At 36.6% G+C, this 19,229-nt stretch overlaps 1 protein-coding gene and 1 long non-coding RNA gene across 3 annotated transcripts in view; one reads left to right on the top strand and one right to left on the bottom strand.

Annotated features, from left to right (window-relative positions):
* The first annotated feature begins 278 nt into the window (after window positions 1-278).
* LOC121414069 lies at window positions 279-1,467 on the top strand. The gene is made up of 2 exons (XR_005969798.1): window positions 279-364; window positions 525-1,467. It is a non-coding gene; the product is annotated as an uncharacterized LOC121414069 (long non-coding RNA).
* Window positions 1,468-2,042: 575 nt separating this feature from the next.
* The window catches only part of LOC121414068 (inositol polyphosphate 5-phosphatase OCRL-like), a 44,773-nt gene continuing 27,586 nt past the window's right edge, over window positions 2,043-19,229 (bottom strand). For both annotated transcript variants that reach the window (XM_041607123.1, XM_041607124.1), the window contains 16 exons: window positions 18,658-18,780; window positions 17,561-17,777; window positions 15,195-15,311; window positions 13,718-13,899; window positions 11,989-12,100; window positions 11,155-11,264; window positions 9,916-10,051; window positions 9,116-9,226; window positions 8,019-8,184; window positions 6,954-7,078; window positions 6,243-6,353; window positions 5,311-5,424; window positions 4,632-4,716; window positions 3,977-4,104; window positions 3,116-3,227; window positions 2,043-2,423 (listed from right to left, as the gene is read on the bottom strand). In XM_041607123.1, the coding sequence (XP_041463057.1) occupies window positions 2,269-2,423; window positions 3,116-3,227; window positions 3,977-4,104; window positions 4,632-4,716; window positions 5,311-5,424; window positions 6,243-6,353; window positions 6,954-7,078; window positions 8,019-8,184; window positions 9,116-9,226; window positions 9,916-10,051; window positions 11,155-11,264; window positions 11,989-12,100; window positions 13,718-13,899; window positions 15,195-15,311; window positions 17,561-17,777; window positions 18,658-18,780 (2,104 nt within the window). In that variant the 3' untranslated portion in view covers window positions 2,043-2,268. The remainder of the gene's footprint in view (window positions 2,424-3,115; window positions 3,228-3,976; window positions 4,105-4,631; window positions 4,717-5,310; window positions 5,425-6,242; window positions 6,354-6,953; window positions 7,079-8,018; window positions 8,185-9,115; window positions 9,227-9,915; window positions 10,052-11,154; window positions 11,265-11,988; window positions 12,101-13,717; window positions 13,900-15,194; window positions 15,312-17,560; window positions 17,778-18,657; window positions 18,781-19,229) is intronic.

The following is a 19,229-nucleotide window of genomic DNA, read 5'->3' as shown; positions in this document are numbered from 1 at the left end:
TATCTAATTTACACTAAAAATAAACTTTACTCTTGATAGTACTGAATAATCAGATATATTCTGTTTGAAAAAAATTCACAAATGTGTCTAGAGCTAGTTTTCAAACTATGCCATCCTGCATTTCATTTTGAAGGGTACACCAAACACCAGCTACATGTAGAACTGGATTGCACACTGGGCACTTTATTTCAACACCCATTTTAAGTTCAGTGTTGGAGTCTTATGTTGGATTTGCAGAACACAACTACTGAACTTGAACAACATACTTGACAGCGAGTCAGCGACGGGTCTAGCCAGGTTAGATACAATTCCATTTTGAGGGCACAGTTATTTGTGCATTATGGTAATCCCCTCCAAAGAATAGGTACCCGGTAGGATTTTTCCTTGAACGCTTTAGCGCCTATTAATATGGCGGCTCAGCTACAGCCGGGGTAATAATATGATACCAATTATCAAAGCGCAGTAGAGTATATGCACATAGTAACTGCGCTATATAAATGGACCTATTATTATTATTATTATAGTTTCTTACCAGACTAAATCAGAAACTGCTTGAATTTTCAACTTTAAGTAGGTTCTGTGATTGAAATATCAGAATAGAAAACACAAATACTGTTTGGCAATTCCATAAAATAGTCAACATTTTTGTACATCCAACCCCCATTTTTCTCAAGTTTTACTTCACTTCATAAGTCCCTAGGGGGTCAGACGTACATATTTTATGAAATTACCCTGTTGCAATTTAGGCTTACTGAAATATGTGATATTCAGATATGAAAAAAAAAACAGAATAAAAGTTGATCATTCTTTTTGTTTTTGGAGAAATTCACAATGCATCCTTTTTTTACATTTTGTATAAATATAAGTAGTTTTTTTTTCCAAAGATGTGGCTAAATGAGATTGCTTAAAGCACACAATCATCCACATTGCACATTTAAACAGTACACATCTATAAATTCAATTAACCTTTAAGTCATCTCACCGGGGATTTAATACCATTGGTGCTTATCGAGATGCTGTCAAATCCCACAAAGTGAAAAAAATAGAGATTTTTATGACAAAGAAGTGTGAGGTTATGCATTACATATTCCACACCCTGCCTCACACGTTAAAGTCATATTCTCCCTTTCCCTGGCCGAAAATGCCCAAAGCTGATTAAGTAAGAATAAATGTCTATATTATGATGGCTTGCCAGCTGTGCTTTAATCAATGTAGCATCATAGTTATTTCCAGTTCTCTTCACAATTTTGGGAATCAACTCCTCAGAGAGGACCTTAAGCCGTACATCCTCTGGTTGATTGCTTACACGCATTCATGCTTTCTTAGCAATAAGGTAAAAAATCAAAACCATTTACCATTTCCCATAAAGATAGTGAGCCTTCAATACAAATACATCATTTGAAAATTTTCTTCTATGCCATATTGGTGAAGAATGAATTATTTCATTGATACCTCGGTAAAAAACAACAATGGAATCGACTACCGGTAATACAAAAAAATGCCCAAAACCTACAAGCTAATATCAGCATTAATATTATCAAATGGTTATATGTTATATTTTATTCGCATAATGCAGTGGCTGATTTCCTTATGTTACAAGCTGAATACTTAACTTACACAAAAGTTTAAACCCTTAACCTGCCATCAACTGAACACTGGAATAACCATAGGTTTTGTACAGGGACCAACTGGTTCCAGTAGTTGATGGGTTAACCTAGGTCAGAGCAATTGATGGAGCATCATCTCGGTCAGATATCAACACCAATAGTGCCGTGAGTGGCAATCCCAACAGATATTCACAATGACCCTTTCTTGGGATCACAATGCTTCACAATTATCCGTGCAGAAATCAAGTCTAAAAAGCCATCCAACCAGGTTTGGTTCCTGTTGAAAAGTTTTCCCCATCAACACAGGTATTACAAAAAGCTGTTCATAACGACCACCTGTTCATGAAAACTATCTTTCAATGCATGATGTTTATTCTTCAACAACAATCATGCATTCATAAGTTTGCCAGGAAAAATGTGCTATGAGTTACATAGTTATTTTGGACAAACTTGTACTAGACCTTGGATGACAGGAAAGGGTTGAAAAGAATCACTTTGGTTGAAATCATGGGTGACAGGGAAATAGCATCGAGATTGGTCGGACGATGATGAGGATGATGAAGATGCCTTCAATCATCGTATTCATTGATGATGAACAGGCAGACGAAGGTTGCTTTCTTGCGAGTATATTGGTCGGACGATGACGATAATGAAGACGCCTTCAATCATCGTATTCATGGATGATGAACTGGTAGACGAAGGTTGCTTTCTTTCGAGTGATCTGTTGTCTGTTTGTGGTCCTGTTCCTAACGGATGCATCTTCCTTCTCTTTGTCTTCTGGTGGACAGCGCAGGAAGAGCTCCCCAAATATTGTTGCTGTGGAGATGAAAGAAAACACATAATAATACATAAGTTGATTGGAATTCTTGCCAGTGACATCAGGGCCTCTCCTTACAAAGAGTAGTGATTGATCCAATCAATTACAACTATGGAAAGCCAACAACGGCAACATCTAAAATGCATGTTTGTTCAAAATACTTCCTAGACAGGATGTAGATTCATATACAGTACTCATCACTGTCTTAACAACTCAATGTACTTCTCCTAGTTTACAAAAGACATTGAGCAAATTTCATACAGGAAAAATTACGACAATGAATTTCCATATAGTTGGGGTTGATCGGATTAATCACATCTCTCTACAAGATGGGACCTAGATGGCTATTTCTAAGTCGGAGTGACTTAGTGATTTAGTGTGGGTGTACAAGTTGCCATATTTTTTTAATTCAAAATTTCTAGTTTCACATACCATTGCATTTTAAAGTTTTTATGATGGTTGTCTTAAGAATTTACAAAAATAAAACCCACGTGATATCTGTTGAGGGCTTTCTCTTTACTTTGACTTTCAAGTTATACATAAGCAATTGGGTAATTTTTCTTGTCAATTAATTTGTTCAGTTTCTATGTATTTATCAATTTCATTTCCTGCATTGGTTAGGTTGTCCAATATTCAATGTGCACCTTGAGCGTCATTATCGACATGTGCACAAAATAAATCTTGATCTTACCTAATGTTTTGGCATCAAGTCTGTTGTCATCGCTGTGCATGAGTAGCTCACGTATTAACGCTGTCAGGTATTTGAAGACATTCCTGTGACACCTTGGTAGTTGTTTCATGATCTACATTGTGTGATGAAAATTATATTAAACATAGATATTGGATTAAACACATTCCACTAAAGATCATTCATGGATATTTCCATAAGACAATCATACCTAAAACTACCCCCATTTTTTCTCTACTTAATCTGTACTTCATGAACGACAGTACATGTACTGAAGCAATGAGAATTTGAAAGCATTACAATTTTCATATGAACTAGAAAACAGTGCAAATTATTCCAGGAAGGTCCCACAGATAGGAAATCAAATGTACATACTAGAATTTCCCAGTTGTCAACCCACCTGCATTTGGTTGCCATACCAGCAAATATCCCAGCATTGTGATAACAGTGTGGCCGGTTACTTTCACCAAACTACATTTATGAAAATTTCCCATTTAGAAAATTAATCTATATCTTTAACTTTTGCTTGTCAGAAGATTTGAGGAACTTGTAACCAGTATGGATTTCACCTACTACAATTCACTAGAATAGACAACCTTATTACAAATACATCACATTTATCTCTTATCCTAATAAGAAATCTTATGACTAGGCAGTTCCATAAAATAATCAACCCTTTAGTGCCTCAGACAAGCCATGAGAACTTGAAAGCAATACAACTTTTCATATAAACTAAAAAAGGAGATAGATCACTTCAGGAAGATCCCATATATAGGGCATTGGACATACATTCACATTTTCTGGAATTGCCCTACATGTAAATGTGACTAGTAAAATGTTGGTTTTAATAATAAACTCACTCACCTGCTTGCACAAGGTAAAGTTGTTGGCACCATCAAGGCATTTCTGATAGAATTTGTACGGAATGACTGGTTCCCTGAGACTAGCCAGGAACACAAGAAGAGACTCTGCTACTGAATGGATACTACCAGCTGAAGGTTATATTCAAGGTCAAGAAAAATATGGGATCAATTCACACCTGTAACCAATTGAGCCCTATTAAAGTCTGAGTGAGATAATTTGGGCAGGGTCATTGTCCAGATCTGTAGTATAATAGTAAAAGTAATCTCATTGATCATCATGAACATTAAATGTTTGGTTTGAATGAAACTTTTACAAATAAGAATTATACCAAAATTGTCACGATTTGAATACAATGAATGTCTGACTTTACAAAAGTTATAACTAAAAGGTTTACCATACTCAAGAAGAAAATCACTGGAATGAAAGAGTTCAGACGATAACAAAGAAATTTGATTCCCCTTACTATAAAAAAGGTTCATAGGAGAGTAAGAAAGAAGTCAGGATACAAAACAGATGCACATGTAAAAAAATTGGTGACAGGATTAAAGTGCCCATGATGAATTACACCATGCAGGTAATGTGGTATACATGTATGTTCCACCAGTAAACGGAAGTGTAACAATGTTAACAAGTAGCGAGTCAATGTTAAGGATACGGATCTCTTCTGGAAAGCCTGTATCAAGGAAGTCTCTGATGGCTAGTACTTCAGAATGAAGACCTTCTTGACCAAACAAATTCTCCTAGAAAGGAAGAAAAATTACAAAATAAAGAATTTGGAAATACTTCACTGCATTTGGACCTTAGTCCTTACATCATATTGCGTTACACCCTATAGAAAAAATAACAACAAGAACAACAACAACAAGAAACAACAACAATAATAATAATAATAAACAGTTCTTGGATAGCACATATCACATTATGACTGTAACATCTCTATGCACTTCCAAAGGACTCAGATATTATTATACTGGCTTTAGCTTGGTGGCAGTAATTATTTACAGCGAACAAGTATTTTAAGGAATTAATTCCTCCTGCCAGGTATCCATATATGTACGTCACCCGGGTTGGGGGCAGCACAATGTGGATCAATTTCTTGATGAAGGAAACTTCGCCATGGGTGAGATTTGAACCCACTGCCCTCTATTTCAAAGACTAATCCACTGGGCCACGACACTCCATTCAAAGGTGAATTTATTTCACTCGTTTCAATTTGACAAAAAGCCTGAAGCAGAACTGAATTCTATTCCTAGAGTAATAATGATGATATTGCTGCTTTTACTAACCTCCAGACATCAAACTTAAAACAAAGAATGTGATTCAAGATTAAGTACCTTGTGAATTCCATTCCTGAATAAATAATCAACCAGCATCCAAATTTCTTTAGGAATGTCATAACTCTGGAAATCTGCACTTGATGTCTTCTGCGTAGAAGTTGGATTGGTTTCCTATAAAAAAAGAAGTTTGAGAGTTCTGTTTTTGGACATGAATAACATTTGATTATTCATGTCCAAACCACTAATGGAGTTAAGAGTAATGATTCCAAAAACTTTTTTTTAAAGAAATAAGTGGTGCAATATGAATGTGGTGATTCATTATCACCATCACCATCAAATCTTCACCCTAATCACTATCATCATTGACTTCATCACAACCACCACCATCACCAATACCATCATCTTCACCACCATCATCATCATCATCATCCTCCTCATCTTGTCAACATCATCCTCATTATCACCACCACCATCATCATCATCCTTGTTTGTTATCATCATGATCATCCTCACTGTCACATCATGATCATGGTCATCATTGTTGTCTTCATCCTCCTCCTCCTTCTCATCATCATCATCATCATCTCTATCACCACCATCATCATCAAAATCTTAGCCCTCATTATAATCATCACCAGCACCATCATCATCCTTGTTTGTTATCATGATCATCCTCACTGTCATTATCATGATCATCATGATCATCACTATCTCTATCACTACCATCACCACCATCATCATCATCATCATCATCAAAGTCTTAGCCCTCATTATAATCACCACCACCACCATCATCATCATCCTTGTTTGGTACCATCATGATCATCCTCACTATCAACATCATGATTATGATCATCATCACCATCTCCATCACCACCATCATCATTAAAATCTTAGCCCTCATTATAATCATCACCAGCACCAGAATCATCACCAGCACCACCATCATCATCATCACCACCACCATCATCACCAACCCCAAAACTCACCAGATCCACCACCTGCTTTGGCGTCATCTCATGTATAGGTTCGTGCATCCTCACTAGACCTTCTAATGAAGCTCCAAAGCTACTTGGTCTGTAGCTACCTGTTACTGTGATGTGCATTGAAGCAGTCAAGGATCACATCTATTCACTGATTAAACTTTTCATGCTTTGAAGGGTCAATGAAGGATTCACAACAATCCCCAAATCAAAGGATAAAAGAGTAATGATAATGCTTTTTTTAAATGATAATAAGAGATTTAAACTTATAATTTTCAAAGTGTTATTTTTCATACATCATTTGCAATCTGCTTTCATATTATGTTGTGTATCATACAGTAAATTGCATGAATAAAACTTTCATATAAATATGAAATTAAATGAAATAAGGTTGAATGTGACAAATTCTGATTGATAGAAATTTTCCATCAAATAAAGGTAGCAATTTTCATTATTACATAGAATATTTGGGTCAAAAGGAATAGATGCATATAACATCCTTAGATTCCAGCAAATTGTATGTAAAAAACATTTAATGCATAATACAATTTCAAACATAATCAAGCCTATCCAAGCGATGTTTAGAATTCAATTATTTTCAAAAGGAACCGGAGGATGTATTTTTGGCAAAACAAATTTCAAAATGCTGCAAAAAAAATCACTGGTGGCATCTCTAAAAATTGACTATTTAAACCAATGTTTGATTGACAAGGATATATAGTAGTCTTTGCCATTCTCTAGATGTAGAATGAGAATATCCTCTACAGTGTCTTTGCCTGCATTGAATGCTGCTGCAGTGTTCTTATCAATGAATGCTCTCAGCTTCACCTCTATCATGTCACCTGAAAACAGAGATTGTAAACAAGAAGTTTAAATTCAATCATTGTTTTGCTCAATTATTGGTCGTCCATGTGTAAAACATTTGTTCAGGGAAGCGTTCCATGAAAGGACCTGTCGGACGTTTTATCCGACATGTCCCATTTTATCCAACAGTTACCATAGTAACAGTACCTCTCAGCCAATCAACATCATAGAAAGATGTCAGATCTGACAACTTGTTGGATGAAAATGTTGATGAAACACTTCCCAGGGGAGCGTTTTAACATTTGTCCAACAAGTTCTTAGGTCCGACAACTATCTTTGATTATGATTGGTTGAGAGGCACTGCTACCATAGTAACTGTAGGATGAAACATCACTGGTCGGATAAAATATCTGACAAGTCCTTTCATGAAACGCTCCCCATGACATCACATTCTGTGTTGGCAAAATGATATCACTCTATGATAGATTTTATTAGAATGAAAAATACAGTTTTTTTTAAATAATGAAGGAATTTTATTATTTTGTGACTATCTTTCAAATCAGAAAGGTGCTGTATATTCATATGTTTATATACATGTATATGTAAATAGTACTAGGAGTATACCACTTACATTGTGCAAAATAAACAGGATCATATTCTATGAGTGCTTTACAATAGACATTTTAGCTTGTTGAAAAGTATATGCTATGCTAACTTAAAGAGAAATATGTGAACTTTTATATACATTTCAGTAGTTTATAATTGTTTACAGATACTCCTTGAATATATTTTGCATATTCTCCTTTTTCAGTGCTGACAATACTCTTTCCCAATCTTCATGATTTACTATAGCCTTGTACAATTTGGATTAATGAAGAGAAGTAACTCTTGTAATTGAAAGCTACAAAAGATAATGCCATACATTTATGAATCCTAAATTAATATTAATACCCCTAGATTGCATGAGGATTTACTGACCTGGCAACATGAATGTTGATTGTGGTTCTACCTTGAGCCATGGTTTACAAGGTGATTTATCGTCCAGCTTGGCTACAAACTCCACCATGGTATTGACCTGGCCGGTGTTTGCCACTTCTACCGTCTCAACCACCTCCTCCATGAAGCGGAGCTCACCTAGCTTCAACTGAAATATAAGCAAGTAGCATACATTATAATCTAAAATATGCACAAAAGTTTTACTCTCGTCATTTTTTTTAGCCAGCACCATGAAAATTGGAGTTTGTAAAATGTCCATGTAGCACATAAAAAAATAAATAATAATATGGTAAATAAGAACTTGTAATTTGATGAATAAGTTCAAATCATGAAAAAATCTGTATGCCAAGGTATTACAACTTATTTATGTATCAGTGCATTTTGCATCCGATCACTTATTTGTTACGGACAAATGTGGCTTATATATTATATATCTCTTTATTGTGATGACAAAGCTGTATCTCAAACTTTAGGGAAGTACTTATTCTAATTCATTTTTAAACAGGGCTTAATCTATCAACAGATGTCCTGTCAAAACCACATCTCTCTATCTTATAAAGTGTATCTGTTCCATTTCAAAAGGAAGACTGTCCAAGCAGCGATATCAGAGATGCCATCTTTTGGAAATCATCTTTTGGAAATCAGAATTAGGGAGGATTTGACCGACACCAAATCACGTGCACATAGCGCACATCTCGAGCGCTCGACCCTTGAAGCCGGGGTCCAAGGCCCGCCTTAAGGCCCTGGAAGCTCTGGGTTTCTAGATGCTCTCTGGTGCAATCTGACCCTTATTTTGGATTATTTCACATGTTTTAAAAAAAACATTGTTCCTACTTTTTTAACATAAAAATTAAAGAAAAATATGAATTTTTACATGTAAAAAAAATGAGGGGACAATAGAAGAAAAGTACCTGTTCAACAATAATAAGGAGGAATTATAATAATCCAGTAAAGAAAAGCTCAGCGCGTGTAATCGTAAAGGCGGGAGTTGGGATGAATTTTCGGGAACCTCCTGATGAAATCGGGAGGGTTGGCATCTCTGCGATATCTGAATTCAATCCCCAATTGCGCACACTTACTTCATTTCTGCCCAGCGTAACTTGTGGTAGTGCCTCGTTCTCTTGTCTATCTAATTTTCTGATTTCTTCCTCTACGACCTCACGGAACCTCTTCTCATCCACCACCTTCACCTAAGAAAGCAAAAAATATCATGTAGGGAAAAAGAAGAGTAATCATTTGAATTTTAGACCCTATTTAAGCATCATACATGCGATAATTAAGTAACAGAACAGACACAGACTGAATATTCTGACACATTGAAAATAAAAAATTCATAACAAATACTTCTCTAGCCGTAATACACAAACTTTAATGATGCCCCCCCCCCAAAAAAAAAAAACAACCTGAATACACAGGAAAATGTTCCATATACTCGCTATAATAAATTCACAATAATAATTTAAGCTACTGAAATCATTTGATTTGATGGATGATAGTAAATTTGTTATATAAATGGTGCATTTGTTAGTATAAGGCTTTATGAAATGAGAACCTGGAAAGTTATAGACCAGCTTATCTTTTTTCAGCAAATGACCATAATAAACAAAATTCAAAATGCATGATTGATTTTACCAAGTGGTTTATTTATCAAGACTAACATATCAGTACAAGAGTCTATTACAGACCATCTACTGTGTCATTACTCTGCAAGGACCCCACTTGATGGTTCCACGACATTTGCTCCAGCAACAATTGCTCCGCTGTAAATTCCACAAACGAACAAACCCTATTGCAACCCTAACCCTATATTTTTGATGAAATAAAGCCCGAGGCAATTGCCGCCGGAGCAACTGTCGTGTCACCCACAAGATAGACTCACCCCAATGTCATATAGAGCACTGACGGGTTTATGATCACTCAGTCTCAGTTTCATGTGACTCCTGTAAACCTTCTGGACGATGCGATCACCACGGTGCAGGATCCGATCACACCACGCAGGTACACGCTGCTTCTCACTGTCAACAGAATGCAATGAGAGATCAATGAATAATACTTTGTGTGGAGCGTTGTGGCCCAGTGGATAAGTCTTCTGACTTTGAAACAGAGGGTTGTGGGTTCGAATCCCAGCCATGGCGTAATTTCCTTCAGCAAGAAATTTATCCACATTGTGCTGCACTCAACCCTGGTGAGGTGAATGGGTACCCGGCAGGGTTAATTCCTTGAATGCATGAGCGCTGAAAGGCAGCTCAAGCTAAAGCCGGGGTATTAATAATAATAATAACGCGACTCAGAATAAAATAATTCTAGATAGATGGCGCGATATAAATGCCTATTATTATTACTATTATTACCTTCATAAAAGCTTGCATTCGTCACTGGACTTGTTCTCAAAGTATGCGCTGAATGATTAAAAGCGTAATAAATGTACAGAAGCTGCATAAACCATGATTTCAACCCACTTACTCAAAACCACCTACAGGTGTGTACTAATGTTCAATTACAAAAATGCCACAAAGATAAGTAAAACAGGCATGAAGGCCATCCTCATTGATGAGTCAATCAACAGTTGAAAACTGTTGAGAAAACTTGCTAGTTGTGGTAACAATCTCAAAACGAGTTTGAACAAAATCCAATAATGGATTTTTATGAGCAAATAAATTGAAATTGAATTAAATTGAATAAAAATACCTCCAAATGTTTGTACATGTATGCATAATTTAAAAAAAATATGCGCCAAATGTCTCTGAATGAAAATGTGTAATTGCTGAGAAATGAGCAAAAGCATGGTAATTCACTAAATGTCAGGTCTTTTTCCAAGCAATTGTAATTCCCAGTCCCACACATGCTTTTCTTTATTTGTGGTCTTCAGAGTTATTGATTAAGAGCTAAGATTTCACAATTTTTGGTTGAAAAACACAAATTGCATTGACTTTATACATGGAAGCACCTTTTTGAGCAAGTTTGGGTCTGACATGCACTTACAATATGTTACATAATTTTGGAACTGCGTGCCTGGTTCTAAAGCTTCATGATATAACTGTTTGCTGCAACTAAATTCAATTACCTCTAGGTAGTTAACAGACTATAACATGCTACATGTATCTGAGTTTATCCTCACCTTGAATCCCATTCATCACTGCCAGAGTTGTACTTGTAGGTTGGACGGAATCCTATAGTAGCTTCCTCAAAGCCATTGAAAACACGAGACAGTTCCCTCTGTCTATTCAGCTGTCAAGGTATATAATGATGAATAAAATATCATACTGACCTTGAAGTTGTATATTCTGAGGACAAGGAAACTTTTCCATTTATATATTTCATTTAAAGCACAAACTGGAATTATGAGGAGCATCAAGGCCAGTCAATGAGACATCCAAATACATGTTGTGGCCATGGATTAATTTAAGCCCTTTGTAGACATTTCTGGGTCCTGTATTACAAAGGCTTACGATTGATCCAATCAATCTCAACTACATGGAAGTCCATCCATGCCATAATTTTTTTTCTACAGGAAATTTGCTCAATCTCCTTAGTAAAGAAAGATAATCACACTGAATTGTCAAGAGAATGATGAATGTATGAATATATATTAATATCTAGAAAATATGTTGAACAAATTTGCATTTTAGATGTTAAAGTTGCTGGCCGTCCATAGTTGTGGTTAATTGGATCAATTGCAACACTTTGTAAGACGAGCCATGTACACTTCTCTCATCTTTCTGTCCTTGTCTGTCTGCCTGTGTCTCTGTCTCTCTCCTTTACATCAGCTTCCCAACAATATCAGCCTGTTCTGTCATCATGATTTCATTGTAAGTGCATTAGAATAATCATGACTGCATTGAATAATACTTCTTCAATATCCTCCTTAATAATCCTTAAAATAATTTGAAAACTCCAAATACTATTTCTCATCTCTCCCTAAACATGAATATTTCTTTGAATGATCTCTTACCTGATCCTGCACGAGTAGCTCTTTGAAGCGGTTGTTGTCTATCAGTGCTTTGACTGTATCAACATTGAGTTCATTGATCCTGTAATTCAGATCACCCATCCATATCACAACACTAGAGGTTCAAGAAAAGAAATAAAACAAATAAAACAAGAGAATCATTGTAAAAATTAAAAATAATGAGGGGAGAGGTAAAGTAGAAAGACGCTATTATATTTCTCATACAGTTTGCTTGTATAAAGTTGTGCTCAAAAGTTAGTGAAACCCTTCACAAAACGCACTCCTTCATGCTGAGAGTTAAATACAAACAGCAACACTACAATGTGTGCACAGCTCAGAGAAACAAACTCTATTTAATGTAATATTCTATCACCTGAATTCTCAACTGAATATGTAAAACAAAGCAGAACTTTATTCTTTATTCTCATACAGGACAACTACATCGGATGGCTTCATACACTGTTTTCACAGGAAGGTCCTGTTTAACAAATAATACTAGATAGAACTAAATGCACATGCATGCTGCAAGAAACTTAAGTTTGATAACCAAAAATGCAAGTCCCAAATGAGAGTCATCGCAAAAATTTGAGATAATGTCCGATACAAAATGTGTAAGTACTGTTTAACTCAAGCTAAAAGTTTTAAGTCAAGCTTAAATGAAATGCAGCATTTTGCACCATATAAACGAAAATAAAACTAATGGACGTTGCAAGAAACAGATATTCAATTAAAATTAAGTATAAGTCCTGAAATCAAGTCTAAGTACTTAGGTTGAAATCGTTCATGGTAGTAGATTTAGATTCAAGTGCAACTGGTACTTTCTCGCATAGCCCAATAATGCTTGATTTTGGGACTAGCACTTGATTGCAATGGAACATATATCATTTACAATGCCCAATATACATGTAGAATAAATCAGGCCTCGAAATAATCGACGGCCATCGACGGTACTGGCCGTCATGCCCTTCTTCTTTTTGCTAAAAGTTACGGCCACTAAAAATGTGCCCTTTTTTATATGGCCGTGGTGCCCTTTTTCTCATAAATGTGCCCTTTTTCTGATATATAATGTGCCCCTTTTGAAAGTCTGCACCTTTTTTTCTGAGCGAGGAAAACTTTTCTCCGATCTCAAAAAGTATTCAATACCTTAGCTTTACCAGCGACGTCCAGTGCATGTATGCAGTCTAGTCCGAAGCCGCGCCGAACGATGAGCTAGCTATACACAGCTGGCTGGCCGGCCGGCCGCTAGCGCGCTTTACATATGCTATGTAAGCTGCAGCATAAGAATGGACGAGCGCGAGCTCCGTATGTGTACTACACAAATGTCGCGCGCGCTGTACTGTCCTGGCGAGCGCGCGCGATGCGTAAGTACAGTACTTTGAATGGGAGTGTTTCATAAAGCTGTTCGTCAGTTACGAACAACTTACGAACGACCGGTGATACTTTCTTGGGTGCTAATCAGATTCACATTTAATTACATGTAGCTCAAGAAGGTATCTTTGGTAATGAATCTGATGTATAACATCGACTATGGAAAGCCCCCCCCCACGCCGCGAAACTGTAACACCTACAAATAATTTATTACATGCCCCTTAAAAAGTGGCCTTGGTGCCCTCTGCTGCCTGGCCTCAGTGAAAAAGTGCCCCTCAAAAAAGTGGCCTTGCCCCCCCAAAATCCTATTTCAAGGCCTGATAAATGATAATTTACAAATTCATAATTGACATCATTCACTCACTCATGTTGCATAACGCCAAGGGGCTGATGGTTCTCCCTTTCAAACTTCATCCTGGCGCAGATATCATGGTAATCTTGGTTACGCCTCTCGTATTCCTCCATGTGGGCTGCCAGATGAGAGTTGATGAAACAGAAGGAGGTGTTGTGGAAGTTGAAACGCACTGCCACAGCCCCCTTATTGCCCTGAAAGAAGAATGATAATGATATCAATAATATGAATTAAGGACGCCTATAAAAGGAATGTAATTTGTAGCACACTAGAATTTCATGAGTATACATGTACTTGTAAAATCAGGGTTGTTACTATTATCATCATAAATCTAGATCTGGCCGCCATTTCATAAAGCTGTTTGTAAGTTAAGAGTGACTTTAAGAACGACTGGTGATCCTTTCTTGTGGTAAAAGATATTCTACTTTAAATGTTCATTGGTGATTATTTAGCACGTAAGAAAGGATCCCCAGTTATTCTCAAAGTTGCTCTTAACTTAAATTTATGAAAAACCCACCTGGATCATTTACAATCAAAGTGAAGATATAGATACGAACATGTGGGACAGTTAATCTTTATAACTTAGAAAAGGGACATGACATCTAGTTGGAGTGCCATGCTTATTTTACCCATTTCTCAGCAATCACACATTTTCTGCCAGAGTTATTTGGCACAGATTTCATATTTTCTTCAATAAATACAAACGCTTGGGTGGTCATTTTTTGATTCTGTTCAATCTCATTTTGTGATCATTATTGCAACTGAAACTTATATCTAGTAAATGAAACAAATTATTGACAACAATCTCAGTATGCCCTATACAAATTTAGAAAACTACACATATGTATATAACCAATTTTTGAGCTGATTGATACTGATTATGACAATAGCTGTTTTGATACTTTCCTTTCCATCCTGCACTACTTGTTGTATAATGGACAATTTGGCCAAGTATTTGTAAATTTAGCTAAGAAGAGCTGTTCTAGCTAATGAAAATTTTTCTGGTTCCAGAGGCGAACCAAAGATGTTGGCTGGATTTAAAGATAAATACCAGTTGTGGTAACGATCTCATAATGAGTTGAACAGAATCCACTGAAATTACTGCCAAAGTGTTTGTATGCATAAATAAAAAATATGTGCCTAATAGCTCTGAAAGAAATTGTGTAATTGCTGAAAATAGAACAAATTAAGCACAGAATTCCATCAAACGTCGGGTATTTTTCAAGGCAATGTTAGTACACTGTCCCATATATGCTGTTCTGTGTTAGTGATAGGCAGAATTATCAATTTCGAGCAAAGATTTCATGATTTTACAAAGATATGTTTACATTAATGTACCAGATCTGGATGTATGATAATATCTAACCTTGATATAAAAACCTTTTTCATGAAATAATTGTTTGCTGCAACTACTGTCTTTTATCTTTAATTGTCCAAAAAAAGCAATTTGATAACATTTACATACTATGGGTTAAAGGTTCGTACTTACCATTTTCCCCATGATGCCTGTACCGACCGTTTCAGCTATGACCTCCTCAATGTAGGGATAGTGTCTCTCTTGAATGAATACTAGTAACATCATACCAACTAATCGGATCAACTTCAGCTGTAGCAAGAAGAAATACATTGTAGAATATAAAAGATAAATTAAAAGCATATTCACAAGAAATACAAAGATGCCAACCTGATCAAGAACAGTTCAGTATTTTGGTAAGAAAATCAGTATTTTCACAGAAACACCATAGGACAACACATATAACTGAAATAGGAAATCAGTTATTTGCATGAAACCACCGGTATTCTTTCTCATTTTTCGGTAATAATTACTAACAAGTGGAATGCCTCTGGCCATCTCACCTGCATCACGCGATTCAACATAGCAGCAGTGCTCACTTTGAAAACTACTGTAACTCGCACAAGATTTTCAGTGATACTTGGTTACTCTTATTTCCACGCTTTATGAACTAGACCAATACACTTTACAGAGATAGGATGGTAATTCCACAAATACCCCTAAATGTGGCCAAAGTTCATTGACCTCACATGACCTTTGACCTTGATCATGTGACCTGAAACTTGCACAGGATATTCAGTGATACTTGATTACTCTTATGTCCAAGTTTCAAAAGTCAGATCAGAAACTTGAGAAGTTATGATGGTAATTCAACAGATACCCCCATTATGGCCAAAGTTCATTGACCTTTGACCTTGGTCATGTGACCTAAAATGCACACAGGATGTTCAGTGATACTTGATTACTCTTATGTGAAAGATTTATGAACTAGACCAACATACTTTAAAGTTATGATGGTAATTATGAAAATACTTACCTGATTTTCTTATTTACGAGATAACTCATACATCTACTTGATACCCTCCCACCGACCCTCCGCCTTGCGTAGCAACATGTTTCAACGTATGGGCTTGCAAAAGTTGAGGAAGATGGACGCTAATTGCGCGGTGTTCATGGGTAGTAAGCCTGAACGGGAGAGGGCGCGCGCGCGCTTTTTAAATCCTTGGGAGTTCTATTCGGGTATGGCAGTCCAGAAGGCTGAACTAGCAAATCAAGTAGATGTATGGAGTTATTGAAGTAAATTTAACAAATACCCCCAATTCGGCCAAAGTTCATTGACCCTAAATGACCTTTAACCTTCATCATGTGACCTGAAAGTTGCACAGGAGGTTCAGTGATACTTGATTACTATCATGTCCAAGTTTCATGAATCAGATCCAAAAACTTTTAAAGTTTTGATTGTAATTCAACAGATACCCCCAAATCGGCCAAAGTTCATTGACCCTAAATGACCTTTGACCTTGGTCATGTGACGTGAAACTCATGCAGGATGTTTGGTGATACTTGATTGACCTTATGTCCAAGTTTAATGAACTAGGTCCATATATTTTCTAAGTTATGATGACATTTCAAAACTTAACCTCAGGTTAAGATTTTGATGTTGATTCCCCCAACATGGTCTAAGTGCATTGACCCTAAATGACCTTTGACCTTGGTCATGTGACATGAAACTCTAATAGGATGCTCAGTAATACTTGATTAACCTTATGGCCAAGTTTCATGAACTAGGTCCATATACTTTCTAAGTTATGATGTCATTTCAAAAACTTAACCTCAGGTTAAGATTTGATGTTGACGCCGCCGCCGCCGTCGTTGGAAAAGCGGCGCCTATAGTCTCACTCTGCTATGCAGGTGAGACAAAAACCAGTACTACTTGGCAGCTCTGGAAATACAAGATGTGGATCTGTTTCCTATTTGTACATTATGGGGTTATGATGACATCACTGCATTAATGAATCCACTGTTTATATTAATTAACAGTTAAATCTATAATGCAGTAACCTTATTAACAGGAACATGTATGTATTAATCACTCCGCGGCAAGAGTGCACATTTAGTACTCAATTTTTCAGTCGATATACTGTACGAGCTGAAATGCATGAAATCTAAATAAACGTCAGCTTCAAAATCTCATTTGAGAATGCTGGCCGAAGTGGTTACCGCATCCCTCATTGCAGAGATGGTGATCAATAAATAGATATCTGAGTAAAGAGGGAGTAAATGATTTCAACATTAATCCACTTTTGAAAGGCACTTCTCAAAGCACTTTAGAGATATATCATCATTACCTCAGTCATCGGATCTTGATTTACCCGTACACAATGTATGCACTTTCTCCACTCCATGGAGAGCATTCTTACAAGTTTCAATAGCTAGGTATAGTACATAAACTTTCACACCCTACCAAGTACCCATTTAGCACCTGGGTGGAGAGTGGCAAGTAGCAGATTGATGCCTTGCTAAAGGATGCTAGGATGATGTCGGATTGCATATTAACCTACCTTTATATAGACGCCATCTTGATGAAGGCACATGACGACCCGTTTATGCCACTCCTCCTCCCGGATGGAATCGTTGAAGAGGAAAGCTTCCTTGCTGAGATCCAACTCCTGGAAACCTATGGCATACATGTCAGGAGGCTTGGGGTCGGCTGCTAACCAGTGCCTCAAGTCCTCTGTCGCTCCCTTTCCGTTTACATTCCATGTCCCAACAAAGACCCTGAGAAATAGTTATAAAAAGTTTAAGAGTGTAACAAAGATCTTTTTCAAACAACGTGTTGCATAAATAAGAGTGCATTAATGACAAAGCAGATATATTGATATGATTGTAGGTTATTAAGAAGCACAGATGCAGAAATTGACTGCTCAAAGATTCTGAATGAGTTAGATTTTTAGCAACATGGTCTAATAAAATGAAATTCAAGAGATTACTTGAATGCCCAATTATACAGGATAAATGTCCACTTTTAATGGTTTTCTATTCAGAATTTTCTTATAACCTTGTATGTTAAGTTATGATGTGACTTTTTCCTTGAGACTAAAAATGGAAAAGAGGACGCTACTTAATTATGTATTATCACTTATTGTACGACGCCTACTTAGCTTGTTGTAAACGAACAAATGGGAGGCTGAATGTCAAACATTTGTACCTTTGCACACATGACACACCATCCAAAATGTACCATTGCACGGCTTTAGGAGGTGATGTCACAATACAATTTAATTCATTGCACTCAGTAAACAATGAAGGTGCAATATGCGTATAGCCTGCTGGCTATTAAATGCGCATTGCTGCCCAAGGTCATGAGTGCTTGTGGGAATTTGCTTATCGCTTTCAATATTTTTGCTCCCTTTTCATAGATTACTGCAGAGAAATTTTTTTTCTCATATTTTCGCTAGATTCTGAGGCGTTGTACAACGTAAATAGCGAACATTCATAATCGTGCGATGGTGCAAGATTTAACATTCGGTGAAAGAAAGATACACTATTCACTTCATGCGAAATCTCGCACCATCGCACTTATGCCTATTGGCTATTTGTATATCATTGATGAAAAACAAGTGAAGATAAACTTGATCAATGTGAATCAGATGCCTACCTGAAATCATGAGGAAATGTGTACTCTGCTTCCCGTCTTTTCAAGATCTCTTCTCTTATGCCTGCCGGTTTGAAAGGCTTGACAGACGCGTAACCCAGCGTATCTATATCAGGTTGAGAACCCCTGTAAACAAATGAGAAACATGAAAGACAAAAAATTAATGGGAATATGAGGTCCACAAATACACTCCTGTCAGTGGAGCTTTTCATGAAACAGTGATTTTCATTGTTATAAGCTACTGTAATTCTTGCACCTGATTGGCTCAGAGCATTTGGTTAGTGAAAATCACTATTTGTTTTGAGAAACACTTCCCAGCTCGATCTTTATGTTTGTCCAACACCATTTTTTTTTTATCATTCCCAAATATGTAAAGGCATTGGCGTACAGGATTTAGCACACACTGGCCCATCTCTGACATGATCTCCCTTTAATTATACACGAATGCACTCCTGTATATTTGATAAACTCAAAGATGTGCCTATTTATTGCTTCCTCTTCTGAAATGGCCATGAGTATTGTCTGTTATTTCTTGCAGTATAATTCTTTTTTTTCTAATTCTCTCATTGTGTCTT

The sequence above is a fragment of the Lytechinus variegatus genome, chromosome 4, assembly GCF_018143015.1.
Source record: "Lytechinus variegatus isolate NC3 chromosome 4, Lvar_3.0, whole genome shotgun sequence".
Classification (NCBI taxonomy): Eukaryota; Metazoa; Echinodermata; class Echinoidea; order Temnopleuroida; family Toxopneustidae; genus Lytechinus; species Lytechinus variegatus.
Note: the sequence above shows the minus strand (reverse complement) of the source record. Positions and strands in the feature narration are given on the sequence as shown.